The sequence below is a fragment of the Penicillium mononematosum genome (genome assembly GCF_028829835.1).
Source record: "Penicillium mononematosum strain IBT 11891 chromosome Unknown utg000003l:1.0-8172316.0:1.0-8177699.0, whole genome shotgun sequence".
Classification (NCBI taxonomy): Eukaryota; Fungi; Ascomycota; class Eurotiomycetes; order Eurotiales; family Aspergillaceae; genus Penicillium; species Penicillium mononematosum.
The window spans coordinates 6,334,096-6,361,607 of record NW_026643273.1 but is presented as its reverse complement, the minus strand read 5'-3'; the positions used below and the strand labels follow the sequence as shown (position 1 = coordinate 6,361,607).

The following is a 27,512-nucleotide window of genomic DNA, read 5'->3' as shown; positions in this document are numbered from 1 at the left end:
TGCGGGGCGCCCGGACCACGCTGTCTGGTATGAGTAAGTACCTCGCGATATCATCGTTATGATGTATTAGGAAGCTAACCTTAGGCTGCGTGCACAGACATCGCTTGATGATCGGGAACAAATACGGCGCCTAATCAGTGGTGTTGCGTGCGTCTGGGAATGGAAAAACATTCAATTTTGCTCGTCGAGGATTTGCAGAGATGAATTATACATAAGGACCATTCTGCAGACGATTTAACTTCCAGTGCCCCCCAAAGGCATTTTATGCAGGGTAGTATGGTAAACCTTGTCCTCCGAGCAAAACTAGATGCTGCCGATCTCATATCTCGGCAAAATATATTCAATGTGACCTTTCTAGCCTGTTTTGTGAATATAGAGATCAGGAACTCGGAACAGATTTGTCTATCGCGAACAAGATTTCAAAAACTAACACCCTCTATTCACTCTTTTTCGAGGAGGGTTTGGGAAAACTTCCGCGTCCGACGACGTAGCATCTCCACTCGTTCCTCCATGGTCCAGTTGACTTGATCACCGATGGGGATCAGACATTTAGCCAGGTAGTCGTAGTTCTTCCGGAGTAAGTTCACAGTAATGAAAATATAATCCACATTTCGGAAAACAAGAGCATTTTCCTTCGCATAGCGATCCTTCTGCGTGAGGAAAGCGACAGGATGATCCCTCCAGTGACGGCGCGGGTTCAGATGGTGAGAAGTGTGGTACCCGTCATTAAAAGAGAATCGGTTACTCTGGTATCCGTCAGTCCCGATCGTACACATTAATCAAGCTGTTAAAACTCACCGGAACATCAATCAATGTGATACTGGACAGGTAATCCGAATCAGGGTCTGCCGGATCCACGAAAGCATGTTGGCCCCAGTTGCCGACCATCAAGCCCAGACGCATAACGGTCAGCGGGAGGATGAAGACGAACGTGGTAGCGCGCGCATTGACGTAGTTGTAGAGCATATAAATGGCAACGTAGTTACCGACCTCCCAGAAGGCGCACTTGGCCGCATACTTGAACTGACCCTTTCTCCAAAAGTACATTGGGAGCTCGAGCCAGATGAAAAAGAAGAACCGGCCCACGTAGGTCAAGAAGTCTGGGATGCTGTCGCGGTCGTAGTACATCGTTGTGCTCAGATCGTCGCCGCCGTTACCCTCGACGTGGTGGTGCTTGATGTGGTGGTAATAGTATGAGTTCCATGTATGTCCGTGCATGGGGTCCAGCAGGTAGGGGAAGAGCATGTCGAACAGATATAGTTTTGATGTCAGGACTCCGTTCATGTGGATGTGTTGGTGCTTCATCAGAGTGAAAGCGCCGCAATAGAACCCTTGCATGAGCCAGTGCAGGGCACCGTGCAGGTAGGAGAATCGGTAATATAAGAATGCGGCACTTGGGACAATAGTCGTGAAGTACAGGATAAGGTGCGTTACCATGACCACGTCGGTCTGGTATCGTACGATGCCTTTCGCCCAGTTGATGTACGGTGTAAGCACGTACTTTTGGATGGGCGCGGGTAGCTTGGCCCTCAGCAGCGGAGTATCCCAGAATTGGGAGATGGTGGGATCAAATTCTACATGAGAAGGATCATTAAGATTGTGAAGCTTTTGGACTGTTTCTTCGGTGCTCAGCTTGTCCAATGGCTGTGCACTTGTTTTGTCTAGAGTTTAGTTAGTGTGTTATTCGACTGACAATGCAGGGGTATTACCATTTGAGCTGGGCTGAGGCTCAACAATAGCATCGATCACCAGTCGATCTTGGTAGGTGAGTTGGGGATCTGTGTATGTAGAAGGATCCATGATGTCTTAGTACGGCAGTGCCTAGTCATGTTAATTTTTGTCCAATCAAATGTGTAATCCAACACTAACCCGGTGTCCAAGCTCTTGATTATAACAAACTTGGATAATTTCCGGGCTTTCCGGGTTTATAAAGATAATAGATGCCTAGCAATACGGAGTACCCTGGACAGTCTCCTAATTATAAGACTTTGAACGCGTCAGGGGCGCGAAGAGATTTCGGGGACTCAACTGTGGGTCCTGGAATCGACAAGTTATGTGAGTCGAAGCAACGTTCTTAAATGATCCTGACAGTTGATCTAGTATTTCCAAGTACAGCTCAAGCTATCCTTTGCCATCCGAGAGTATTTGAGGGTCTCGTTGTCAAGAACTTATGATTATGCTACGCCGTACTCCGTCCAGCATCCCCATCTGATTCAGGGGGCGGAAACATTTCCCCCTGAACATCCCACCAGTTGAACGTTTTTGAGTGAAAACTCCCGCTAAAGCACAATTGTTTGATATGTGCGTGTAGTAATATAGAGTACTCGGATTTATAAAATCTAATGTGTAGGTTTTGGAGAATTTTAATTTACATTTCCTGAGATAAGCCCCTGGCGGAAGATCATCACTAAGAAAAATAAGCTATCAGCCTATAAGAAAGGCTACATAAAGCACGAGGATATTGAATAGATGCTGCGAAGAAGCGTTTTGGCTGTGGAAAATATCAAGTACTTCGCAACAAATCTATTATTTTAGTATATGGATGTGACAGACGGGCTGTAAGGATGAGAGAAGGAGAATCAACGAAATGCAACGAAGCGACAAATGGCATTGCCTACTTAGGTAAGAGCCAATTATTGCCAACAGAGTGACATGTTGAGGCGGACCGGGCTTCCTTCGATCATAAGGCCAAATTCCTTTTTCTATACTAGAACCACTTCAAAGACCTTGGTGAATAAGGCCTTGTCTATGCTTAGAAGGCCACTGCGTTGCAGAAGTTGACCCAAGAACCCGACCAGCTCTATCCAGAGCACTAACAAAGAAATACCGACCGGTCGCGTTGGTAGGAACAGGTATCTCAGTCTCAAAGCCGCCTTTAGGGAATCTCCCCAAGAAGACTGATTCACCCTCGACACCCTCATCGGTTCCATTCAGTGACCACATAGACACTTCCGTAGCTCCGTTCCAACTCACATACACTCGTCCATCATCCACAGCAACCTCAGGCATGGTCTGAGGATGACCAACCCAGGGACTCTTCGTGATCCGGTAGGAGCGAATTTCCCCGCTGTTGAAGAACGTCTCGGGACCCATATGAACATTGCAGAGCAGCGATCCGTCCGAGGCATATTCGGCCCAGTTCGCGTTCGGGCCAAAGCCCAGGACCACATTGCCACTATCCAAGACCTGCATCGATCCACTGTTGTCTGTGAGAACGGTGTTCGGACTGATGTATTCATGCTGCAGCTGCACAGTCATCTTCTCTGTGTCCAGGACCACCGTCAGACCCCGGGTTGGACCCGTCACAGGACGTCCAGGGCAGTTCCCGTTGTCGAAAATGGAAACAATCCGGCCGTTTTCGTGGAACCGGGCATGGTGCTGGCCATTGAAGCCCGTCGCTGCACCACCAGATAGGTCTTTGAACATATTTCCTTTCCCTCCAAGCTTCCAGATCACAGCGCCTGTCCGGCCATCCACGTAGACAATGGAGCTCATCATTCGACAGGAGATGAGGAAATTGCCGAGATCGTCTTTCTCGATGCTGTTGACATGGAACAGATCCGGCGCAGTTTTTTCGGTTCTACCATCGCCTGGCTGGAAGTGGTAGTACTCTTCGAAGCTATAATGGTCCGAAGCGCGCCACTCAAATAATACCTCTCCTGTCTGGATGTGGATCTCCTGGAACCCTGTATCCATAAGGAATTCGACTTCCGGCGGTGCCTCGAAAGCCGTTTGGTTCACCGCGAAGACACCATTGATAACCAGGAGTGCTGTCCCTGAGGGAGTCAGGGTTAACTCATGCGCATCGAGGTGCCACCCCTTGCCTGAATTGCCTGAGCGGATTTGGTAAACTTCCTCATAGCGGGAGTTTATCTAAGGACATTAGAACCTTTCTCAATACGATACCGCCAATCGACAACTTACCAATGCATAATAGGTTGAGTCTTCAGAAAGGGAGACAATATAGTCTTCTCCTTGGTAGGATTGTATGTCCGCTGTGACATACCCGGTCGTGTGCCAGACGAGATACCCGTCCGCATCGAGGAGCAACACCCCCGGAACGTTCACCTGCTTTCCCCAGTAGGGCACAACAGTGTAAAGGCTCTCATTATGACACTGTGGATTTTCCTCGTGAATGTTTAGGATAGGCCCAATGGCATTGGATGAGTGGTACAGCTGGTGAGGCCATCGATCGAACGCGCCCAGGTCATATGGTCGCGATCGATACACTGGGGGGATATCCGCCAGTGACTCGCATGTCACCAAAAGCAACGTCACGAGTTTTGAAAACATGATTGGATATCTCATAATACCGCACTAAAGCGAAACATGGCAACTGCATGGGATACCTGGGTACGGCCCGATGTCGGGAGGTTTTCCCTCCACGCCAAGCAGATGCGCGGGCAAACCCTTGCGGAAGTCTTGGGGCTTTTGTTCTGGTGGGGCACCTTTCTGGAGCAGAAAAAGTAATGTGGATTGAATTGTTAGCCATATAACTTCATAGGAGTCAGTTTATTTAGTGAGAGCTCTCTTCGACTTGCTGCCTCAGGCTTCCAATAAATAAGCTATGCCATAGCCTTGGTAAACCTAGGCATTGGAACTAGTTTATTAACCTTAGCGGTCGGCCATATTGGTTGAAGTCGTTATCAGATTGAGGTTGAAAGGAGCAGCCGTGTAATAGAACGAGATATGCAGGCTTGTGCCCCTACATAGAGTGGATATAATGAAAGCAACATGCGGTTTCAGAATGTCCCGATCAATTGAAGCTATCGGAAGCTGACCGTAACGCCCCTCTTCTTCTCAGGCCATGATCTTTCATGGTCATATGTTTGGAAAATTGGGTGTTACTGCAATTGCCTACATGATTTCTCACTAACAGTTTTCAGCAAATACGGAGTGAGTAGGCTTGGAGAAGAACAAAGTATGTCTTAACCATCAAGCTATGTTAGGACTAACATTCAAAGAAAACGATAACCTGATTGTTCTCCCGAAGCCAAAGAAAAATGTCTCATTTCCCCTCCGCCAATTCTCTAGTTCTTCTTAGTTGCTTGCAACCCCAGTCCCACTAAGCCTTGATGGAGTAAGATTTTCGCCACCCCGACACATCACTGGGTACAGACCCAATTTAATAGTTCCGTTGACATCATGACCTCCAGCGATCAAATGCAATATACGTTGCTGGGGTTAATCATGCCCTAGTGAATTGTTGTTCTCGGTCACTCAGGATGTAAACCTCCGACTGGAGGGCCTATACAGAAATGGAGCTATTAATTTCCAAAAGAGCAAGTAAATCTGAAAATCATCTACAAAACACATGCTATGATGTGTATCTCCAGTGTATCTCCACAGCTATAAATCCGTCAAAAACAATCTGTGCACATAAATATTCCTAGATTCCCTCCTGGACGTGAATTTTTCCACTTTCAACTCAGAACAATCCCCAGCCTCCTACCTCCAGCCTTCAACTTCCACTCTCCCAACTTTCAACCTCTAAACCAATCTTCACCGATTCCCTCTCACCTCACAAAGAACTATCATACCAAAAATGAAGTTCCTCACATCCCTTCTTCTGCTGGCTACCTCTGCCATCGCAGCTCCTATCACTACTACTGCGAAGGAGTCGAAGCACTTCCACCTCAAGACCAGCGGCGCCACCAATGAAAACCACAACAACCTATATGTCTACGCCTACCACACGGGCGCAGGTCTCAACGACGCCGTGCTCTCCAAGGATGCCAGCATGGCCAGTCCAGTCTATCTGAACGGGACGAACGCAGTCGTGGATTTGAAGAGCGAATTGTCTTGGGGACTGATCGCCACCGGCAACACCAACTACGCCTGTGAGTATCGCCACGTACCCTGGAAAAAGTCTCCTGTGTCACATTTCAGTCTGGACTAACCTGATATTTTTATCCACTTTAGCTTGGTTGCCTATGGTTATCAATGCCGGCAGCGGCGGCAGCGAAGGATACTCCATCAAGGGCGACAACTTCCAATGGTCGGAACAGAGCGGCTTCGGTGGTTGGCTCGGTAAGAAAATCCTGTCTCTTTGTTCCATGTTTTCGTTTTAAAGACCATGGCATTAACATCTCCATAACAGTCTGTGATTGGTACCACAATGCGCCCCAGCTATTCTACTTGAACCGCTACTACACCGCCACCATCCCCTCCAGCTGCTCCAAGGTTCAGGTGAAGGCCGAATACGTCTAGATTTCCACGGTCGCTCGGGGTGATTTGGCCCCCTTTAATGGCACTTAATGATCGACGGCCAGGAGTTGGGACGTCTTAATGTTTACTACTCAATAGCGATTCAGCGAATAATGAAATGAAATGCTTTCTTGCTATGTACATACTGCTAGTTCAAGACGGGGATATCAAAAAAACACACTAGCAGGAGAAAAGATCGTGCCGATCAACCGCGTGACATCATGTTCCAACGTAAAGCGTTTCCCTTCTATTTCATCGCCATGCCCGGTCATGAAGCTGCAATTCCCGCAGGAGCAGAGTTATCGTAGTAGCGCTTGTCCATTCCAGCCTGCAAGCGCGCTTCTTCGTTAAATGGCCCGCGGATCGGACCCCTGAAATGCTTCTGCACATTCGACCGGAACACCTGAACAGGATCAGTCCCCTCCTGGGCACAGATCCACGTCAACCACCGATGACCAGTGGTCACATGTGTGATTTCATCGTTGTGGATAATCTCCAGGGTCGCCACGCTCTCACCATCACCAGCTCTGCGGAACTTCTCAATCGTCATGGGGTTAACATCCAGGCCTCGTGCTTCGTGCACCAGAGCGATGATGCTGATTCTCGCTCGGAGATCGTACGCAGTTTCAGTTGCAGATAGCCACAGACTGTGGTGTACCGGGAGCGAACCAAAGCTAGATCCCATCTCTTCGAGTCTGGTGCGGAGAAGAGAGAAGTGCTTAGCCTCGTCGCTCGCGACCTTCAACCAGTCGTAGAAGAATGCGCGCGGGAGTTCCTGCGACGTCCCTTCTGTTTGGAATGTCGCGAAGCGAATGCAGATATCAATAGCCAGGTCGATAGCCCACAGTTCGATATTAGCCAATGCATGGAGCATAGCAATGCGGCTCTTCAAGGTCCCGCCTCGTCCCGCCTTCGGCATCTGGCTCGGGTCAACGGTTTCCATTTTCTCGCGCGGCGGCTGATCAGGCGGAGTGACAGTGCCCCTTCCAAGCGGCATGGGTGAATCAGAAGCCTCTCTAGCAGTGAAAATAGAGAAAAGATGCGTAGCCAGCTCAATCTTGTGCTCTGGATTGGCGGTGTTGAGAACATGAGCGGCCCAGTCACACAGCGTGGCATCGTCGCCGAGATAAGTCGCCATGCCGGGATCCTCTCGGCCCGAAGCAGCAGAAACAGAAACAGTAGCCGAAGTCGTCGTCGTAGGAGCAGCCTTCTCCGCAGGGCGCGGGTGCTTGAGCTTGACTTTCTCACTAACAGGATCAACACTAGCAACCCCAACACTAACCCCGTCCTCGACGGGGAAATCCAGCGCGACGAACTCGCCGCGCACATCCACAGGGAACGTACAGGCCTTGATACCGACGCTGGATTCGCCGGTCTCTACATTGAAATCGTATGCGTGCCACGGACACGAGACGACATACGCCGAGTCCTCGATGTCGACTGAGGAGTCGGCCATTGGGCCGCCAGCATGCGGGCATTCTGCCTCCATGGAGTAGTACGACCAGCCATCATTGGTGTCGTTGGGTTTCAGGCTTGATTTGTCGATCGTCGGGAGCCGGAATAAGACCAGTTTCTTGCCTGTGCTTAGGCGGACCACGTACCGCGCCTGCGTGAAGTCGGAGAGTTTCCCGCAGTTGATCCACATCTTGATTTTGTCAAGTGTTGATGTTTGTTTGGCGTAACTAGGAGGGTTTGTTTGAGGCTTTTCGCCTCGATTGATTTTAACGATCACGTGATCATGTGTATTTGCCCCACTTTTCGATCTTTATATAGGCCGTTTATATAGGGGACTTTTAATAGGGGTCACTTAATAGGGGACCTCGGATATCTTTAAATTTTTAGCCCAACTTGGTCGCTAATTCCTAATTAAATAATTTAACAATATCTTCGTAGTCGCCCGCCCACTATATATTATAATGGCAAACAAACGTCTCGCCTAGCCCGGGCTTCTGGGCCACCACAATCACCCCCCTCGTGTTATCCAACATGGAAAGGGGTAAAGTGACCTGTCCGATCGTACCTATTTTTACGTTGTTTCCATCCTTCGAAACTAAAACAGAGATGAAAAGTACATAGTGAAGGACTAGCGAAAAAAAGCAATAATTTTAGGCCTTGAACTTGTTATGTAGCCCGTAAATTATAGTGTAATTACGCAATTAATATATCACGGATGGGATAAATACGAGGACTATCAGTACTAATATTACATATAACGTACGTGCAAACAAAGAAGATTGTATTTAATTAGGAACAACCAACTCTATCATGATCGTTAATAAAAATCTGTCGGTAAAAATACCGTGCCCTGGTACCAAAGATTTTCACCATAAATTAATAAAACCAATCATACAGCTGCAGCAAGATTACTGGGAATAATAAGATTAATTGAAGATGAATAGATAGCGGTGAAAGGGCTATTCGCTATTCGTAGACTCGGGTGCATATGTAGTAATTCATTCAGTCTTAGCATGCCCGTCGGCGTCTATAGCAATTCCTTTAGAGGTTCGAAGGACTCATCCCCCCACAAATGACCAAATTAAAGTGTGATTGAGCGGCAGCCAACAGCGCGGACCTTAGGCGCCTCAATAAAATGTGGGCCTCGCTTGCTGCTCTCAATTAATAGTGTCCGCGACCAGGAAAGTGTGTCGCAAATTTTTCCCTCATCAATTAGGAAGTCTATTTTCCTATAATATCTAGGCTGTTAGTCTTATATTTATGTAAATTCGCTTGGAGCGACTTGACAGCCTTCAGTATACCTAGTGTGCGTGAAGGGTTGAAAAATACGTGGGTTAGGTACTGGTATTTATCACGCCTGTGACGACTGCCTTCACAAACCAACACTCACACACCTGAGCACACCCTGCGACAGGGGGTTTTGAAAAGGTCTAGGAGAAATAATTCCGAGCGTTTGCTCATTTATTCTTCTAGTCTTTCCACTTTTCAACTTTTCACATCCCAGTTCACGTCCCAATATCCAGAGGCCTGACGATTTTTACTCTACCTTATTAGGTGAGACGTCGCTAGCCGACTCTAACGCTTTACCTAAAAACTAATGTTATACAGAACAATACCGAAAATGGATGGTACTCCCAACCATCCGATCAAATGGGGGACTTATCGAGAGGGCGTCCGGTCCCAGCTGCAAAGATTTGAGTCCCTACCACAGGATGGCCTCGCATTAATGCAGTCCTATCAGGCTGTCCTCGACAACGATGAGACTTTCACCCAGTACTTCTCGGACGAGCCACTCGAAAGTTACACTATCGAGTCGCGACTAAGGGAAACACTGGGGATTCATCCTCCGTCTTCATCTGACACTGAGTCGTCTAGAGATCAGAATGATCCCTCGATCAGCTGGGTCAACATTTTCCGACACGGCAGTTTCGAAAAACAAAGTGACGGTTCCTACCACTGTTACGATCAAGGGAACCTCGTTAAAATCGATGAACCACTTCACAAAAGCATCCTCCTCAACCGATGCTTCCTCCCGGCAAACTCCTACCTGTGGCCAAGTCCCGCGGACGCTGAACGAGAGTCCGAAGTCACTCTGGCAATAGAGGCAGACATCTTGGATGAAATCGACAGAAAGGTCAAATGTGCGTACTTCCCATACTTTTTTACACTCGCAGGTCGTAAGAGACATGCTAATGAAATCAGACGTGGAGAAACTGAAGCGACTTCAGCTGGCACTGAAGAAACGCCGAATCAAACTTCTCCAAGGTGTTCAAGACCCCGTGAAAAGGTCTCGAACACCGCAAACCCCTGGATTACAGTATCCTACCCCGAGCGAGTCACTTCGTCCCACGGTATCTGTTGAGACGTATACCCGTGCACGCAGTTCATCCCAAAGCTCAGGTGTCTCAAGTGGATCCGACATCCCTTTCACGGCCCCTGGCGATACGACAAGGCCAGTATCTTACGACAGTGATGACGATAATGATGATGCGGTTAACGACTCAGACCAACAAGAAAATTCGAATGTCATCACCGAAAGCGACCAGAAAGCATATGAAAATGGAATGGGAGTGTCGGTGTCTGGACTTCTCAGCAGCAGAAAGCCCCAGGTCGCACAAAGCCAGGATCACACACAGAGTCCAAAGCCATTCCAAGGAGATGGGTCAGCGAAACACCAGCTCCATGGCAACGAGGACCTGACGCGACCGCCCCTGAAAAAGCAAAAGACCGAGACTGCCCCGTCCCCAGCAGAGATCGAGACCATCGACCTCAGTGAAGAACTGCCAATGTGGAAAGGAAAGGTCGATACGCCCACTAAACCTGAGCCCACATACTCCAGCACGGGAAAGAAACGCAAAGGACAAAAGCGAACACGGAATAACTTCACCGACTACGAGAAGGAGCACGCCCCAGCCTGGTTCAAGAGCCAGATCAACGCAGGAAAGCCCCCGAGCGAAATTGAGAAGGCCTATGTCGAGAAATTCGGTGTCTTCCACCGCTGGCTGACCGTGAAGCTTTGGGTCGACCGGATGGATGAAAGGGCCGCCAAAGCAGAGAAAACGGTCGAAGCAGAGAACCCCAGCAAAATCGTGGTATTGAAAGTACAACTCCCGTCGCATCTTCGTTTGGCCTTTTTGAATGACAATCCACCCTAGCCGATTCGGACATTCCCTACGAGCCGGGTAATCTCAGCAGCTGATGCTGCCCCCAGCTCTCGTATTGCCGCCGCGCCGCCCTATGTATCCCCATACCCTCTATTCCGGTCCCCCCAGCAGCCTGGGGGCTCACCCGTCCCATACCAGCTGGACTGGCCTTCTAAGACGGCTGCATCGACATCATTCAAGAGTGGCCTTCCGAACGTGTACTGATAGGTGGGCTTGGATGTCAGTTATTGCAGGTCATTTTTCCACTGACACCACTTCCATCACATCATTTCTAAGACCCAAAAAGTTCGCTCATGGTATGTTTCATCATTTAATAGCACCCTAAGTATTGACTAATCTGAAAATTCTCATTTAGCAGGAAGTCTTACTTCTGTTTGTGGTCTCCGCATATTCTTCATGCAACTGGTCAATACGTATCTCCATATCAGCCACTTGTTTACCTAATAATACCATTCCTACCATTTGAAAGGACTTTCTCTGGGTGTATTCTTTTGTCATTAGTGAAGATACAGAAAATATACGTATAATGGACAACCTAGTTGGCCACTTAATGTGATCTTGACTATATAGGAGTTATAGAACTCAGTAACAGGCATAGGACGATATAACGTAAAGATCAAAGTGCTGAGCTGATTTCCTTCCTTACACGTTACTTTGTTACCATCCGTCTTGGCTCGATTGCCGGAAGTTTTCCAAATCATGGCGTGCATACACCGGATTATCATTGGTCAATCATGTTCAGTTTGTTTGAAACATTTGCAAGTTGCAAACACTCTCGACCTCCTTTCTTTGTCTCGCCGCGAGATTCTCTTTACAGTTCCGCTTTTCTTTTCTAGTCTCATTATCCAAAGTACCTCCGCTGTTTATGATTCATCCCCAAATCGTGATATTGGCTGAGAGGCCCTGTCAAGGGAAAGTAACATCCAGGTGTGGCCGACGGCACCTATCCATAGTCAATCATGGAAACCCCAGATGCAGTAAACATTGAAAAAGAAAGCCCGGTCCCGTACGAGCCTCCTCTTCTCGGCGAATGTCTCGTTGTCGCGCTAACCAGGCCATCCACCTACGCAGCTACCTCAGTAGCCAACAGTCTCAATTAGTATACGTCCCTCTCTCTCTCCCTCCCTCTCTCTCTCTCTCTCGATGGTCGCCCCCAATTTTGAGAGTACCCACACTAGTACGCTGCATGTAGTGCCTCCTTTCTGGACGGCCACTCACCTTCGTATCTCCTTTAGCGTAGCTGAGAAGGAGAAATGAAATGGTGGTTGGAATCCTCGAATTGGGTTGCCGGGGAGGGGGATAGCTGGTAATACTCGGCTGAACACGTGCCTGCGAGACCGCTACTCCATACTGTAAGATTCATAAACACAATGAAAGTGTACTCAAAAGCGATTATGCAGTATATTCACAAAAATTAGTTGTAAGTACAGAAGGTATAAGCGCGCTATCGGGTTTCAATCCTTTGCTAAAAGCATAAGAAATAAACAATCATTGTGTAGTGATCGAATGCAGATAGTAAAGGCCCCTGAATCCACTGTAGATGCTTCAAAAAGTGCCCATTCACTGTTCTTATTCTTACAGGGCAAGAGCAAGACCGAGAACACCAGCGGCGCCAGCAAGGCTCATGGCGATACCAGTAGGGGCGGCACCACCATCGGCAGTGGTGGATGCAGCAGATCCGGACGGCGAACCGGAAGCCGAGGACGAAGCATCAGAGCTAGAGGCATCAGAGCTGGAAGCGTCGGTGGAGGTGGCCTCAGCAGCGCTGGGGCTGGAGCTGCCGCCAGAGGAAGTGATCTCGGCGGCAACGGAAGATGCGAAAGAAGGATAGTAGTCCTCAACAGCAGTGGTGACGTACTCCTTCACGCTGTCGGGAAGGCTGCTGTACCAGGTAGGCCAGGAGTTGGATACCATGCCTTGCTCGACCTGAGAAAGGAAGGCGGCGGTGTTGGTGGCTTCGGCCCAGAATGAGGTTGGGACGGCAGTTGCGATAACCATGGCAATAGAGGGAGGAATGAGATCCTCGAGCTCGCCGGCCGCGGATTCAAGAGCGGAATCAGTGTCGGCCGGGGCGGCCATGGCCATGCTGGCGAAGAGGACAGCTGCGAGAGACTTGTACTGCATGGTGACGGTTGAAGTATATGCTTGGGGTATAAGATAGAGAGAATAATACAACGGAGCTGAAGAACAGGTGCCTTTGGTGTGCTTGAGTAATTGAAAGAAAGAAAGAATCAGCCTCCGGGGTCTTTATGCTTAAATACTTAAATGCGCCCCCGATGCGTTGTCACAAACCCTGGAAGGTATTGCGAGGCTTGGGGCTCCAGCGGCGAAGCCCGAATGAGCCTGCCGCACTATCTTCCCGGGCTCCACCGCTAACGGCCAATCGCTGCCTCGTCGCCCCCAAAGCAAATGGAGAAAAGGCACACCGGATATCTTTATAGTGCAATCCTTCGCCCTATATTTTCGACCCTATAATTTCGAACGTTGGGGGCCAGCTCCACTACGGCGAAAATTACCCACCACTGTACTCTGTACAATCCAGGGCGAAGCTGCTATCGGCTTACTGATATCCCCTTTTTTCTGCACCCTGAACTCTTACAAGCCCTAATCATCCTCCTGAGCTTGACACTACAGTCGGAACAGGAAGGTCCGGTGTTCTACCCGCCCGCCGAGCCCCAAGACTCATTACGCATGCCTTCTTTGCACGCGGTTCATCATTGGAGTTGGAGGCTCTTGGAAATTTATATGACATCATTTTCTAGGGGCCAAAACGTACTTAGAAATATTCATTGATACTTTGTACGGTGTTTGACTAGTGTTTAGAAGGTATTCCTGCACGGGGTTCTTGGTGCGATCCGAGTGTTCAATAAGAGAATATGCACTGCCCACGAAATCATGTCGCCCATTATCATTCGTGCGAAGTTATTGTCACAGGATAACTATCAAAAAGGATCTGCATTGTACACAGCCCTACAGGCCACGTTGTTTGTGTTGGCTAAAAGGGCATCGTAGATGCCCACAGTGAGATTGTAACGAAAGCAAACGGTCTACTGTGCGTAGCAATGCTGAGAGGCATTAAGTTGGGCCTGTTTGACTGCTATGCGATGGACGGTGGCAGTGCTTGGGGTGTTCTTGTACAACATAGCCACTCATAAGTACATGTTTTTATCCTCAACATTCGTCATAGTTATGAACTACTCAGGCTGGATGACTAGGATCTTCATATTCTTGACTTAAAATGATGGGCACCCACATTAATCACATTTTACACAGTTGCATGGATAACGCACCCGCTAGGGTCTCATATATATATCAACTCACACTAGCAGTATGGACTGTATTATAGTGCCACTCTGGGCATAATCTATTACAGTTTATGTATATATCCTTTGAACAACAGAGCAAGGATGGTTTCTTCGTAGAGAAACATGAAGATAGTGGCTTCTGTGCCCAAGAAGATCGCCATTCACTGCCAGACCAACGACCACAGCCCCACTTTATATGTCCACATGAGGCTGTTTCTGTTGTTGGAAGGAAATTTCGTCCATTATTGATGTACCAGGACGATTTGAACAATATGAGAAATTGAAGAAACATAAACCGTTGAAGTAAAAAAGTGCTACCCTACCTCTTTGTTTATGAAGGAAATAATTATTTGAAAGAAATGGGTAGACTAGACCTGCTCTGCCAATTTTGATAGAATATATATAACGAAAGTGGCATCTGGTATCAAACATCTATAGTAATCGTTCACCCCGTCCACGGGTACTCCCCTTTTCTTCCCATTCATTAAAAAAAATAGTAGACGTAATGGTCTCTTTTCGTCGTAAAAAACAAGGGTATAAAAGAATAAGAGCAAAAAGAAATCTCTCCCTCGGGGAATCGAACCCCGGTCTCCCGCGCTTATCGGTGTTAATGACAAGCGGAAATCATCACCACTAGACCAAGGAAGATGTGATGGCTGAGTTACTGCTCGGCCACTTGGCTGGTTGATGGAAAAATGAGGAAGACAATGCTTCATGAGCTTCTTAGAAGTCGTAGACCCTTCAACCATCTACCCCTCTCTTCTCATCCAATCACTGTGCAGTTTATTGGCCGGTCCTTAGCAACATGCTACCTTAAAACAATTCCATGACCATTCTTTGTGGAGATAGCCCAGCCTAAATCCCACCATCTCCACCCTTCAATGTCCTCAAACGGGAAAGTCCTGGAGATGTCCGGGTCTACCTAGGTAAGAAGAACACTCCGACTTCCCCGCAAGAAGCAATAAATACCGTAGAAATCGCCGCAATTCTCCACGCGGGTTCAAGAATTACAGAAAACTAGGAATCATGACATCCGTTTTCAAGAATGGGCGCATCTTCATCCCTTCGCAAGCCTCGAATAATGAGGGGAATTTTGCCGAGAGCATGATCATCGAGAATGACAAGATCTCCCATGTCGGCTCTCTCGACGGAATAACTATCCCGGAAAATGCAAATGTCATTGACCTGGAAGATCGGACTGTTATTCCAGGCTTCATCGACGCCCATGTACACCTCCTGCATTACGGGCAGTCATTGCGCAAGGCCGATCTCATCGCATGCACCTCACTCGATCAAATCCGTGCAGTCATCAAATCTTACGCCGAAGCCCATCCTTCTCTGCCGCATATCCTATGCAGAGGCTGGATCCAATCATCTACCAATGGAGTCGCACTAGCAAGTATGCTGGATGGTATCGACTCACGTCCCATCTTCATTGATTCCTTCGACCTCCACTCCATGTGGTGCAGCGCAGCTGCTCTCGATGAGATGGGGGTTCATACTGCCCCTGATTTTCCCGGTGGAAGAATCCACCGCGATGAAAATGGAAGAGCTTCAGGGCTGCTTGACGAATCTGCCGTTGTGAACCTTGCATGGCCGTATCTAGAAAGTGTTACGTCCACGGAAGACAAACTGAGTGCCTTGGACACTGCAGTCGCTGCATACACCGCTGCCGGGTATACCGGAGTAGTAGATATGGCCATGGACGAAGGAACCTGGGAGATTCTGAATCTCTACCGTCGCGATCATACCATCCCATTCCACATCGGCGTTCACTGGCTCGTCCCCTTCTCAGCGGATCAAAATGCCAACTTCAAACACCTCGATCGAGCAATCCAGCTACACCGGGAGTACAACCAGCCCGATTTCCATGTCCTCGGAATAAAGCTCATCTGCGACGGTGTCGTCGACGGATGCACTGCCGCTCTCCTCCAACCGTACACTGGTAAATCCGATCCCGTCGAGCCAATCTGGCCAGAGGATATGCTCCAAGAAGTAGTCCAGCGTGCCGACTCAGCGGGAATCCAATGCGCAATTCATGCCATAGGCGACAGAACTATCCATCAAGCAATCAACGTGCTGTCGAGAGTCGGCACGCCAGGCCGGAGACACAGAATCGAGCACCTGGAGCTGACGACCTCAGAAGACGCCAAGCGACTCGGTCAGCTAGGTATTACCGCCTCGATCCAGCCTGTGCACTCGGATCCGATGCTTTTCAAAGCCTGGCCTGGCCTTGTGGGCCCTGAGCGCTGTAAGCGCGCGTTCGCCTACAAGGAGTTTCAAGATGGAGGTGCCCCTATTGCTATCGGCACTGATGCTCCTACTGCGGCTCATTTCCCTTTCCCTAATCTTTACAATGCTACTACGAGGCGCTCGGCGCTTCAGACTGAGATGGATCATACTGTAAACGAGCATTTCAAGTTGGGGTTGGTTGAGGCTGCTACGGCTGCTACGGCTGGTGCGGCTTATGCGCGGTTTGCTGATTCCTGGACTGGGAGTCTGCAGAAGGGATTATATGCGGATTTCTTGGTTGTTGATACGCAGTGGACGCCGGAGACATTGCTTCAGGCGCGTGTCTGCCAAACTTGGTATCGGGGGAAGAAGGTTTTTGATTCATGAAGCTATTGATAGGTGTGACTTACAGATTCATAATCAGATAAAAGAATACATGAGTGTATAAAGAGGTCACTAGTAGTATTGCTTTTTCTATTCCTTATGACGTTTTTGCTTCTATGCGGGGTGAACATCACGGTGACATCACCAGTACACGCTTTTGCCTCACGAAACAATTTGCGACTATCACAAATGTACGATTTATCACAATGTACGATGCGCAGTTCATGAGTGAAATTGTGTAGTATCAATTGACAATTTCTTAATTTACAGCTTATCATCGCATCATGAAGGCATCATTCCTAGTTCCGATCTAGTCCCTCAGAGCTTCAGTGTAGTTCCAAGTCCAACAAAGTAAATGAACGCCAATTACTCCTCGACTTTTTCAGGCTGTTCCTGGAGTCCACGGTCGGTACTTATATCAGAGAGGAAGGAAGCTGATACTCGTTAGTACAAATAAAGATCCCGGGGTTCGTAGTTCGGGTATAACAAAGACATACTGTGATCTACCTCCTGTGAAGACCGACGCTCTGTGTTCTTGTGCACACCTTCCAAGGCATGTTGGTGGGCAAGCTCCGCGCACATTTCACGGCCAGATCTGTTATATTTGAATTTGTCAGTTACGGGATCCTTGGGCAAGCTTCGAAAGTCTAAACGCACGGGGCGACTTCTCTGTCTACCATGAGATCCTCATATTTGGCATCGGATTGGTTCTTCTGTTGGTCCTCCATTTCTCCAAGAGAGCTGCGGCGCTTTTCGTAATTGGGATCTAGGGGGTTTTGATCTCTGTCGGTTTTGACCATGTTCGAGGGTGTAGATTGTGTAGACTGTAGTGGTGGCAAATGGAGTGTTGATATATGTGGGAGTATTGAGAAGCGAATTCGTTTGGAAATATGTTGGAAATTGAGAGAAAATTAAACTATTTATCTTATGTTGAATGCGGGGAGTCTTCGATGTCATAAGTTGGGCGTGGCAAACTTATGATATAAACACTTCTGGCGAACCTATCAGATCCATCTTGATCCTGGGATTTGAACAATGAATGTCGGCCATCCTAGCTATTGACCATGAAGAAACAAAAAAGGGGGGAAAGGGGGTTTTAACTGTTGTGATACTCACCTGAAGCCGAATTGCTCGTTACACGAGGCGAAATAGTTTATATGGCCAACTATGTATGAGGTCAAGTGCTCGTCAATGGGTGACAAGATGGCAAAATTAGTAATATTCTGGTCTTTTCTACTGTGATTTGGATTGTGGAATGAAACAATAAGTGGAGGAGGGATGTGAAAATATAGATGTAATGATCCTCATCGTCCATCCTAGATATATATCTATTGGTGGCTTACCCTCGAGGCCGGACCATTACGAGGAAATTCCAAGGCTTCTAGATCTCGATGAGAAGTAGTAGCATTGATTTTTCAAGTATGAGACAAGTCAGCGCCATCTCTTAGGAATAAAGGTCTTTTCTCTCTAATTCTCTCACAAAGCAAGGCTTCAGTGTTGGCCCTCCTCGCAACACACAATGTCATTCTTCGTAAATTCCTTCCGAAGCCGAGATGACAGGTTAGTTGCCATTGTGCGTAGACCTCGCGGGGGACTTGGAAGATGGCGAATACGATAAGACAACAAAATTGAGTTCTGTTCCTGACTTTCCAGTATCAAAAATGGCCATTGGCATGACCGTTTGAGTAGAGCCAGACAGTAATTGATGGACGCCACAACGATGCCGGGCTGCTGTCAACCGGGCAAATCATCGTGGCTTGAGTCGAATGAAGACTTCATCTAACCTAGTATTAGTTCCGAAGTCCGCATGGTCAATGTTAGTTTGTCCCTTTGTCAAGTGCAGATATATGCAAACAGGGAAGTAATTGCCTAAATAAGAAAACATACTAGTATCTATTAGGCAATGGAATGCGATCGGAATCGACCCACAACAAAGTAGTTTGGAATCAGAGCTCGGATCCGAATTCAAAGATTCGCTTCGGCATGGTTTTGATCATTGGAACGTTCCTACGGAAAATTGACCCCGGAAGTTCGTAAATAACCCATATGCGGCTGAAGCGACTACCAAAGTGCTATTAATAGGGTTATGATTCTACAGAACCTTGGAAGGATAGTCAATTTGAATAATAGGTTAGAAGGTGACCACGGCTATGAGAGAGGACAAAAACTGAGCAAAACGAGACTACTCCAGTCACTTGGAGAGTAATTCCTTTACTAAAATGCTCCCATTAAAGTAAATTAAGCCATTCTCTTGGCTTCATAAGGCGATCCTTCAGACCCCACTACGTCTTGGCTTCTTGATACAGACTAGGTACAATATACATAGAACGATTAGCTATCCGATACTGAAGCTGCAAGATCGCAAGACGCGGAGCGATAATGATAGCCGGAGCAAAAGATCGTCTTCGAGACCCGATGGACGGAAATTGTATAGTTCGAGGGCAAGGTAGACCGAACATGATTCGCCTCGGGATGAATCCTGTAGGGACAAAGTCAATGTGGGGTGCAGCAGCAGGTCATTTAGCTAATTCCTTCATCTAAGCGTATCAACAGAAGAACCGGTCAAAGCAACACCATTAACCAACCAGGTTGTGTCAATTCAAATTGACCCTGGGGCATATTGTCACTAGTCCAAATGGGGCTACTGTCTGGAGAACCGGGTTCTGGTGGGGAGAGGATCGCTCTGTTCGGATCATCGGATCCTCAGTCGAGATGGCGCGCACAGAATTTTTTTGTGGCAGCTCGGATGCATTTAAATGAAGCTGGATTCTCTGTTTTCTGAAGGGCTGATGTTGAGGAAACCCGATTTTGCTGGTAGCGACTACGATCTATATCAACCTTTTGAGAGGAAAAATTACATCATATCTTCAAGTTGAAGTTCGGTTCACTTTGGATCCCCACGCGGACCAGGAGGACAACAAGAATTTGCGAATCAAGACCAGCCTTGAAGAGTTTAGTTGAGTCGCTTGGGATCGGAATGGTGTTCGCACGTGGTGATATCTCTGGCCATGACGATCAGAGAATTACCTTAGGTAAAACCGGAACACCACCAGCAACTCGGATCCAGAATATCGACTAACAGCAACACAGATCATCAAGACCCCAACAAAGATGTTACAATCGTGTCCTGGGATGGTCCGCGTGATCCTGCAAATCCATACAACTGGTCTCTGTGCGAGAAATGGCTTCTCACAGCTCTCGCCGTGTTCGCCACTTTCATGACCATGATCAACGGCACAATCATCACAGTAGCCCACGATCCCATGAATGAACGCTTTAACATTTCAGACGCCAACTTTCCTCACTCCTACTGGCCCGTCACGTCGTGGGCCCTTGGCGGTGGTTGTTTCTCCCTGCTAGTCCTTCCCCTTATGGAGGACTTTGGTGTGCGATGGGTGTTCCTGGGCACGTACGTGACCTTCCTCTGTTTTGTCGTGCCGCAGGCCGTGGCACAGAATTTCTACACGCTAGTAATAACGAGATTCTTCGCCGGAGGATGCGTCTCCATTCTTGCCAATACCTCTGGCACGGTGATTGGGAATGTTTGGGACACGGAGCGAAATCGCAACGTCCCTGTTAGTCTTTTCATCCTTGCCTACCTGGCGGGTAGTAGCATTGGACCCGTTATTGGAGCTTCTATCTACCACGCACTCACGTGGAGGTGGATTGGCTATATCCAACTCATTTGGTATGGTGTTTTCTTCCCTCTGTACTTCTTCTTGTTTAAGGAGTGTCGTGGAATTGCAATCCTAGGACGGCGGGCTAAGGCTCTGCGACGTGAAGGGAAGAATGCCTATACCCAGCATGAAATCGACACGCAAGGCCAGTCGATCTTAAGCATCGTTGGCCACAGCGCGAGCAGGCCTCTTTTCCTATTCTTCACCGAGTCTGTGGTGTTTGTGTCGACGCTATGGTCCGCCTTTACCGTCGGTACGTTGTATCTGTTCACTCAATCCGTTGAGCAGGTATTCGAAGAGCTGTATGGTTGGACGCCAGCACAAGCTGGGTACGTCCAATCAGCAGTCGTGATCGGGGAGCTTTTAGGATGGGTGTGTACCTTGTTCTCGGGAAAGCTCTACTTCGACTCGGCATCGCGCAATAAGGAAATCCCCGGTACGCCTATCCCGGAGGCTCGGCTGTATCTCGCCATTGTGGGCGGAGTATTCGGGATCTCCGGTGGTATGTTCACATACGCGTGGACATCGTATTCGGACTTCCCGTGGATCGCCCCGGCTGTTGGTCTCGCTATGGTAGGAGCCGGTAGTGTCATTGTGGTGACGGGAATTTCCGACTATGTGGTCGATGCATACAGCAAATACGCGGGAAGTTGTATGGGTATCATTGCTACTGGCGAGAACACCCTGGCGGCGTTTCTACCTCTAGCTACTATGAGCATGTACACTCACCTTGGCCTCCAGTGGGCTAGTACTCTATTAGCCTTCATTGCGTTGGCTCTTTCTTTTGCGCCAATATTGGTGCTTGTTTGGGGTAAAGAAATCCGTGCACGGAGTCCATTCATGAAGGAAGCTATGGTAGAAAAGAGGAGGAAGAGTATCGATTCTGTCTAACGGTTTTTTCTCTGCAAACAAAGGGGTTTGAAGGACGTATTACACATACCAACAGACTTAAGAGTATGTTTGCTGTCTTCGCTGAATACTTTATTTTGTCCAATTCAGCTTTATCCATGATTCTTGCGGACAAGTAAAGCAATGTCATCCGCAACTCCGAGGAGTAGTTTTTTAGCCTAAAGGCTTGAACAAGGTTAAAAGGCACTTTGATATGTTCCAGTCTGTTCCAGCCTAAGCAAACCTTAAACTATAGACGACATTCCCACCTCAGCCCCCTGCATAAACAAGAACACATGGAGTGAATTCAAGATGAATGCCAAGAGACGAGTGGATCTAAATTGTAAGCAAAATATCAATATGGTTTGAATCAGGGGGATTTTTCATCGAACTCAAGAAACGTCGGAGATATTCCAGATTGCGGTATAGATCGAGGAGGCGACGCTAGCCCGAAATGAACTTCTCCCTTAACCTCCACATGGGCCCTTCCACATTTGTCCAAAGGTCCTTGAGGCAAGTGATAATTGTGGATTGACATTGTTTTGTTGAGGAGGTCAGCTATAGACTGACCAGACAGAAGAAAATCGAGGGAAAAGAAAAAAAGAAAAAAGAAAAAGAAAAAGGGGGAAAAAAGACCCATCGCCAAAAAGCACCACACCAACAAAACACCACACCAAGAAAACATCACACCAACAAAATACCACTATCGCAACCCACGATTCGACGACCGGACCAGGAACAATAGCCGAATTACCCCGTTAGTCTTGCTCCAAGAACAGGAGGTTAGACGGGCCGCCTTCCTTCTTCCTGTATACCTAGGTAGGTCGTCGACCAACATATCTTTCCGCATGAGGCTCCTTGCATGAGAGGAGGAATAACGTCCCCACGTTTTTCTCAATTGTCGGATTTCTAGATCGTTTCAGGACGGACGATCAAACGGCTTGATTCCCGGTGCCCTGTGCGATGACTCGTGCTCAGAATAGCATCTGAGGACGGCATTTGAACAAGCTAGGTGTCAATACCGACGGCTTCTCCTTTGCCGGGGCCGCGAAATCCTGGTCAGAGTTGAAACCCCCGGCCAGAGTTTATATTCATGAGGATGCGATAAGGATTTCATGGATATCGTGGATCTGGACATATGTCTACGGAGTACATATCTTGACCTCGATCTGGTAGGACTCCGATGGGTTAGACACCAGCAATTGTTGTACAATATACACAGTGATCTTCATTCTCTTCCTATGCTCGTATTTTTCTTTGGTTCGATGATCGCTAGGCAATTGTTGATAGTGCGGTCGATAGTGGTTTGGTGGTTCTGGGACGATCTAGTCAGATCCAACCGGATCTTCCAAGGTTAAATTTTTTGGAGGATGAGACATTCTGACACATAGATCCATTTATGCGGTGATCTGATAATGATCTCCGTGGATGGAAATAGCATCATTGAACTCTATACTCCGTATATGATCGTATTTTCTTCGGGACATATGGGTGTGCAACCATCTCGGACCCGTGCTTGTCCCGATCTCATTGAAATTTCTGACAACCATACACGAGTCAGTAGACTACCGAGTCCACATGCTGTGGGGTACTATCCCAGCTTGGAATTCTGCCTTGTTTCCCAACCTGTGGCTCACCCTATGGGAAGACTCCCGTACCTGTCTATCCATGTGGTCTGGACCGTTGCTCATCTTATTTATGATATGGCTGGCTGGGGGAAATGTGGACCAGATAGAGAGTAGTTGCACAGATACAGAATAGTAAAGGTACACAAATACACATCTATTTGATCATAGTAAAAAGCACTGTGCTCCGTACAAGGAGGGTTGAGGCGCATGTACAATTCATACATATAGGTAGTAATCAAGATACTACGTTGTACAAGGTACTTTTTCCCATTAGACGAGTCTCATTGGGCTAAAAAAGATCAGTCCGAAATACCGCAGGGACGATCTCCCAATGCCACAGCCGTTTATACTATGTATACAAAGTGCACTAGAGCTCGGAGAAAAAGGGGAAAATTCGGGAGGTTTCAATGCATGTAAGCGCCCACACCAAATCTGAAACGACAGGGCGGGTGGTTCAGGTTGCAGCGCCAGTTTGATGAGTCTTGGCGGTCTCCACCTCTTTTTCCCGTTGGACTCACACGACTTTTCTGTACTAGAAGGATCTCTAAATATGGCAAGTGATATGTTTATCACCTGTTTATGCAGCCTGGTCACTATGACGATTGGGCCAATCATGAATTTTGTGAATACTACTCTGTAAACAAAATATTGTACAGAATTCAGACAGGGGTTATATTCCCTTTGACAAAAAGTCTTATTTTGATATCAGAAACTATAAGAGAAACAAACTATTTGTATGTTAATTTGATACACTTTTTTTATATGTATCATCAATAAAGATAGTGAAGTATAAAAAAGGTTAATGTACCTGATCCTTTTGGATAAGCATGATTACCTGTTCCGCCCTGTAAATGACGAAATAGGTACCATGTAAATAACAGACAATACCAAATTAATAACATAAATAACACGAACAACCACCCGTGGACCATTAACAGCGGATAATAAGTCCTCCAGCCGGTTGACTAAGAATAACCCAAAATAACATACTAGTTTCTGACCCGTCAGACGTCCCTAGGCGCTTCGCCCATTCCCAGCTTCGATTATTATTAGACTTGTACTTCTCCCCCCCCCCTTCTTCTTCCTTCACCAAATCCTCGAGCTTCCTCTTCACTTTCGTTTCTTTCTTCCGCTGCGCGCGAAAATTCCCAGAGGCTTACCGGCTGGTCCAGTTCCATTCTCTGACAATCTCTCTTTCTTTCTCTTTGTCTACGAGGCTGGTTCCTCTGTTTCCCTACCCTTTTCGCGTGTGTGATCTAGAACTTCTCCCGATCGGATATCATCTTGACTGGTTGGTGACGTTGATCCTCGCACTTGCGATTCTGTTGAACCATTCAGCTGGTGAGTTTGGTCCGAGGTCTTGCAGCTATGTCTCAGAGTCAGAGTCGCAGAGGGTTTCTTTTGATTGGACTCAGATCGCCTCTTTGTTTGCATATGCGTTATCAGGCGGTCTTTTCCTCAATGCTAATTTATCTGTAAAGTGCGCTTCACACAGGAAAAAAAATAAAAATGTATCCTCAACCAGGTGGTCAAATCCCTATGGCACCACCCCAAAAGCCTGAAACCTTTATGCTCTCCACCGAAGCACAGCGAAGCCTACCTCACGACGCGCAAGTTGCTCTTCAGCAAGTGGATAATCGTACGTCTTTGGGTTTTTATCCCCGCATCAAAGCAGTGTATTGACATGTGGCCAGTGAAATATTTCCTTCTGTCAGCTCCCGTTGACTGGCAACCGGATCAACTCATTCGACGCTTTTTGCTTCCCACAGGCGACTATGTCTCTTGTGTTTACTGGTTCGTCCTACCCTGGAGCGTGATGACCCGGGAAGCTGACTGACCCGGTCTCAATAGGAGCGGCCTTTTCCACATCTCCGGTACCGATATTGTCCGATGCCTCGCATTTCGATTCCAAGCCTTTGGACGTCCGGTGAAGAACTCGAAAAAATTTGAGGAGGGCATTTTCTCGGATCTACGAAATCTCAAGGCCGGCGTAGACGCGGTCCTGGAGGATCCAAAGAGCCCGTTCCTGGACTTCCTGTACAAAAACAACTGCATTCGGACCCAGAAGAAGCAAAAGGTGTTTTACTGGTACGGCGTGCCGCACGACCGGCTATTCCTCGATGCACTGGAACGGGACTTGAAGCGCGAGAAAATGAACCAGGAGGCCACCACGGTCGCAGTGAGCGAACCGGCCCTGTCCTTTGAATTCGACTCGTCCCAGTCTCTGTACGAGCAATTGACCAAGTCTCAACAAGTGAATCTGAACTCCTTCGCTGCCCACGCAAGTACGACATATGGCCAGCCCAACTCCCCCGTGGTTCGGACCGTTGACGCAATGCCTCCTCCGCAGATGGCTCCCCCAGCGATTCCCCTGCTCCAGGACGACTCTGGGAATCAGATGTACAGCCAGCCACAGATGCCCCTTTCGAACAATCTAGTCCAGAGCATCATTAAGCGCGAGCAGGACTACGGCCCCGTCCAGTACGATCGTCACGGAATGCCGGTTTCCCGCCCCCATCAGCGCCATTCTTCCATGCCGACCTTCTACGAATACTCGCCTGCCCCATCATTTGTATCCTCGCAATACGAGGATTACAGCAATCGCGGCCTGTCCTTCGAACCAGTCACCCCGCCGCAGCATTCCGTCGGACTCGGAGGAGAACCAGCTTACATTGCCAACGAAGACACTGGACTTTACACCGCGATTCCAGATATTTCAAGTGGACCCGCCTACCACCCTATGATGCAGCTGCCTCCTTCGAATCTGTCTAGTGCTCACTATCAGCCTGCGCCCCGGTCTTTCTCGGCAAACCCGTATCCTGTCATCGAGGGATCCCCGACATACAAGCAGCGCAGACGTAGGTCATCTATCCCGCCCAGCACCGGTGCTGCTGCACCAGGCAGCGCTGCTCACGCCCAATCAACAACTCCAGGCCCTCAGTCAGTCTCGTACGCTGCTCACAGACCAAGTGATCTGCGGCGTTCGGTTTCTAGCTCAGTCGCTCCAGTTGCAGAGGGGGATGAAGCCACCCAGGAAATCGCTCGCACTTACCCAAGTGCAATGCTGCCACAAAAGGATCTTCTTCATGAAATGTCCCGTCATGGCACGCCGCTACAGAGCATAGACCAGAGCACCGCACAACATCCAGGCTCAATGGCAAACCAAACCAATGATCTGACATCTCTGCCGAGCAGTGGTGCCATCGAGACTGCGGTTCAAAATACTACTGGTCGGTCCGAGCGTTCGGCGCCTGGTCCTACTCGGAGAGCCAGGAGTGCAACCATGATGGAGTTGGGCCCGTATCCCACCAAGGCCCATTCTTGCCCCATCCCGTCATGCGGTAGAACCTTCAAGAGATTAGAGCACCTCAAAAGGTAAGCTTGCTTCTATTTTTGACTCACGTTGGTGGGGCTATTCTGCACCGTGCGCCGTGAAACCGTTTCAATAGCCGCCGACTAACCCCTTTTACTAGACACGTGAGAACGCACACACAAGAGCGTCCGTACCCCTGCCCTTACTGCAGCAAAGCTTTCTCGAGGTCCGATAATCTTGCACAGTGAGTTCCTATTGTTCTCTTTCTTTTACGACTTTCACTAATTTTTGCTAGACATCGTCGGATCCATGAAGCGCAGCAGGATGGTCAGGCAATTGCCCCGACTGACGAAGATCTGGAGAATGACGCACACGAATTCGGTTCCCCCAGGGAAGATATGTCCCCGCCGGAGCCAGCTCACACAGTGATTAGCATGCCCAATATGACGTCGATGGCAGCTCCTTTGAGCATGCCGTCCGCCCTGACTGGCATGCCGACTTCACACATGATCGCCCCGCAACTCCTCCAGCAACACATGTGAGAACGCTACGGAGCACGGTGCGTCTATGCAAAACAGTAGATGCATAACCTCATGTATTCATTGCCGGGGATGTTCCGGGCAACTGTTTCAATTCTCCTTTCTCTTCGGGTCTTCCGGGCGCATACAGGCGTCTTTTGCTTCGGCTTTATATTGCCTCTTGTTTAATAATCGCACATGGTCCAATACTGGCGTTGCACATACCGCGATATTCGTGTATAGTTCGCGTGTTATGTCTTTGCTTGTCCTTGACATAGTATCCATTTGTCTTTTTATTTCGTTTGGTTTCTTTTTGGGTTTCGCGCTGTGCGATGGTTACAGGAAACATCGTGTATTATTGGTGTGGGCTGCCCTGCACGTGAATTAGGTTGCGCTGGCAGACATTCATTTCATGCTGGCTGGCGGGCACGGGCATCAGAGAGGTTCGACTATCTCTCGATGGGAAATGGGTTGGGAAGGGGAAGATTCGGGTTGGCTTCTTGGATCGTCAGGCATTGTCCATGGAGACCGGCTGGGGAATGGTAAGGTTATTTTGTACGCCTCAAACACACTATATAGACAGAGACATTGTGTAACGACTTTGAATTGGAATTTGAAAAAACACTTGAAAACTTTATAACTATCATTATTGCCTTGTACACTTGCTCGAATGCGTTTATGGTTGTAATGATGTGAGAAAGGGCTGTGATGGTCTATAAATGGTACATCACGTGTTGCTGA

At 48.2% G+C, this 27,512-nt stretch overlaps 10 protein-coding genes across 10 annotated transcripts; 5 read left to right on the top strand and 5 right to left on the bottom strand.

Moving 5' to 3' along the window:
• Positions 1-440: 440 nt before the first annotated feature.
• On the bottom strand, positions 441-1,800 carry N7519_007444 (fatty acid desaturase; the record flags this gene model as incomplete). Its single annotated transcript, XM_057294220.1, has 3 exons — positions 441-746; positions 799-1,661; positions 1,710-1,800. The coding sequence occupies 3 exons, from the start codon at positions 1,798-1,800 to the stop codon at positions 441-443; spliced, it is 1,260 nt and encodes a 419-aa protein (XP_057149031.1).
• Positions 1,801-2,718: 918 nt separating this feature from the next.
• N7519_007443 (uncharacterized protein) lies at positions 2,719-4,293 on the bottom strand (the record flags this gene model as incomplete). The annotated part of the gene is made up of 2 exons (XM_057294219.1): positions 2,719-3,873; positions 3,925-4,293. 2 exons carry the CDS (start codon positions 4,291-4,293, stop codon positions 2,719-2,721), a joined length of 1,524 nt encoding a protein of 507 aa, XP_057149030.1.
• Positions 4,294-5,545: 1,252 nt separating this feature from the next.
• Positions 5,546-6,210, top strand: N7519_007442 (uncharacterized protein; the record flags this gene model as incomplete). The annotated part of the gene is made up of 3 exons (XM_057294218.1): positions 5,546-5,840; positions 5,923-6,030; positions 6,101-6,210. The coding sequence occupies 3 exons, from the start codon at positions 5,546-5,548 to the stop codon at positions 6,208-6,210; spliced, it is 513 nt and encodes a 170-aa protein (XP_057149029.1).
• A 265-nt stretch (positions 6,211-6,475) lies between these two features.
• On the bottom strand, positions 6,476-7,852 carry N7519_007441 (Rieske [2Fe-2S] domain protein; the record flags this gene model as incomplete). Its single annotated transcript, XM_057294217.1, has 1 exon — positions 6,476-7,852. One exon carries the CDS (start codon positions 7,850-7,852, stop codon positions 6,476-6,478), a length of 1,377 nt encoding a protein of 458 aa, XP_057149028.1.
• Positions 7,853-9,283: 1,431 nt separating this feature from the next.
• Positions 9,284-11,030, top strand: N7519_007440 (uncharacterized protein; the record flags this gene model as incomplete). Its single annotated transcript, XM_057294216.1, has 3 exons — positions 9,284-9,803; positions 9,865-10,754; positions 10,818-11,030. The coding sequence occupies 3 exons, from the start codon at positions 9,284-9,286 to the stop codon at positions 11,028-11,030; spliced, it is 1,623 nt and encodes a 540-aa protein (XP_057149027.1).
• Positions 11,031-12,401: 1,371 nt separating this feature from the next.
• On the bottom strand, positions 12,402-12,950 carry N7519_007439 (uncharacterized protein; the record flags this gene model as incomplete). Its single annotated transcript, XM_057294215.1, has 1 exon — positions 12,402-12,950. One exon carries the CDS (start codon positions 12,948-12,950, stop codon positions 12,402-12,404), a length of 549 nt encoding a protein of 182 aa, XP_057149026.1.
• Positions 12,951-15,157: 2,207 nt separating this feature from the next.
• On the top strand, positions 15,158-16,750 carry N7519_007438 (amidohydrolase; the record flags this gene model as incomplete). The annotated part of the gene is made up of 1 exon (XM_057294214.1): positions 15,158-16,750. The coding sequence occupies one exon, from the start codon at positions 15,158-15,160 to the stop codon at positions 16,748-16,750; it is 1,593 nt and encodes a 530-aa protein (XP_057149025.1).
• Positions 16,751-17,113: 363 nt separating this feature from the next.
• N7519_007437 (uncharacterized protein) lies at positions 17,114-17,547 on the bottom strand (the record flags this gene model as incomplete). The annotated part of the gene is made up of 3 exons (XM_057294213.1): positions 17,114-17,181; positions 17,245-17,342; positions 17,405-17,547. The coding sequence occupies 3 exons, from the start codon at positions 17,545-17,547 to the stop codon at positions 17,114-17,116; spliced, it is 309 nt and encodes a 102-aa protein (XP_057149024.1).
• A 2,177-nt stretch (positions 17,548-19,724) lies between these two features.
• On the top strand, positions 19,725-21,315 carry N7519_007436 (uncharacterized protein; the record flags this gene model as incomplete). The annotated part of the gene is made up of 2 exons (XM_057294212.1): positions 19,725-19,779; positions 19,838-21,315. 2 exons carry the CDS (start codon positions 19,725-19,727, stop codon positions 21,313-21,315), a joined length of 1,533 nt encoding a protein of 510 aa, XP_057149023.1.
• Positions 21,316-24,449: 3,134 nt separating this feature from the next.
• steA (sexual development transcription factor SteA) lies at positions 24,450-26,795 on the top strand (the record flags this gene model as incomplete). Its single annotated transcript, XM_057294211.1, has 5 exons — positions 24,450-24,579; positions 24,635-24,734; positions 24,792-26,315; positions 26,414-26,497; positions 26,549-26,795. 5 exons carry the CDS (start codon positions 24,450-24,452, stop codon positions 26,793-26,795), a joined length of 2,085 nt encoding a protein of 694 aa, XP_057149022.1.
• Positions 26,796-27,512: the final 717 nt, after the last annotated feature.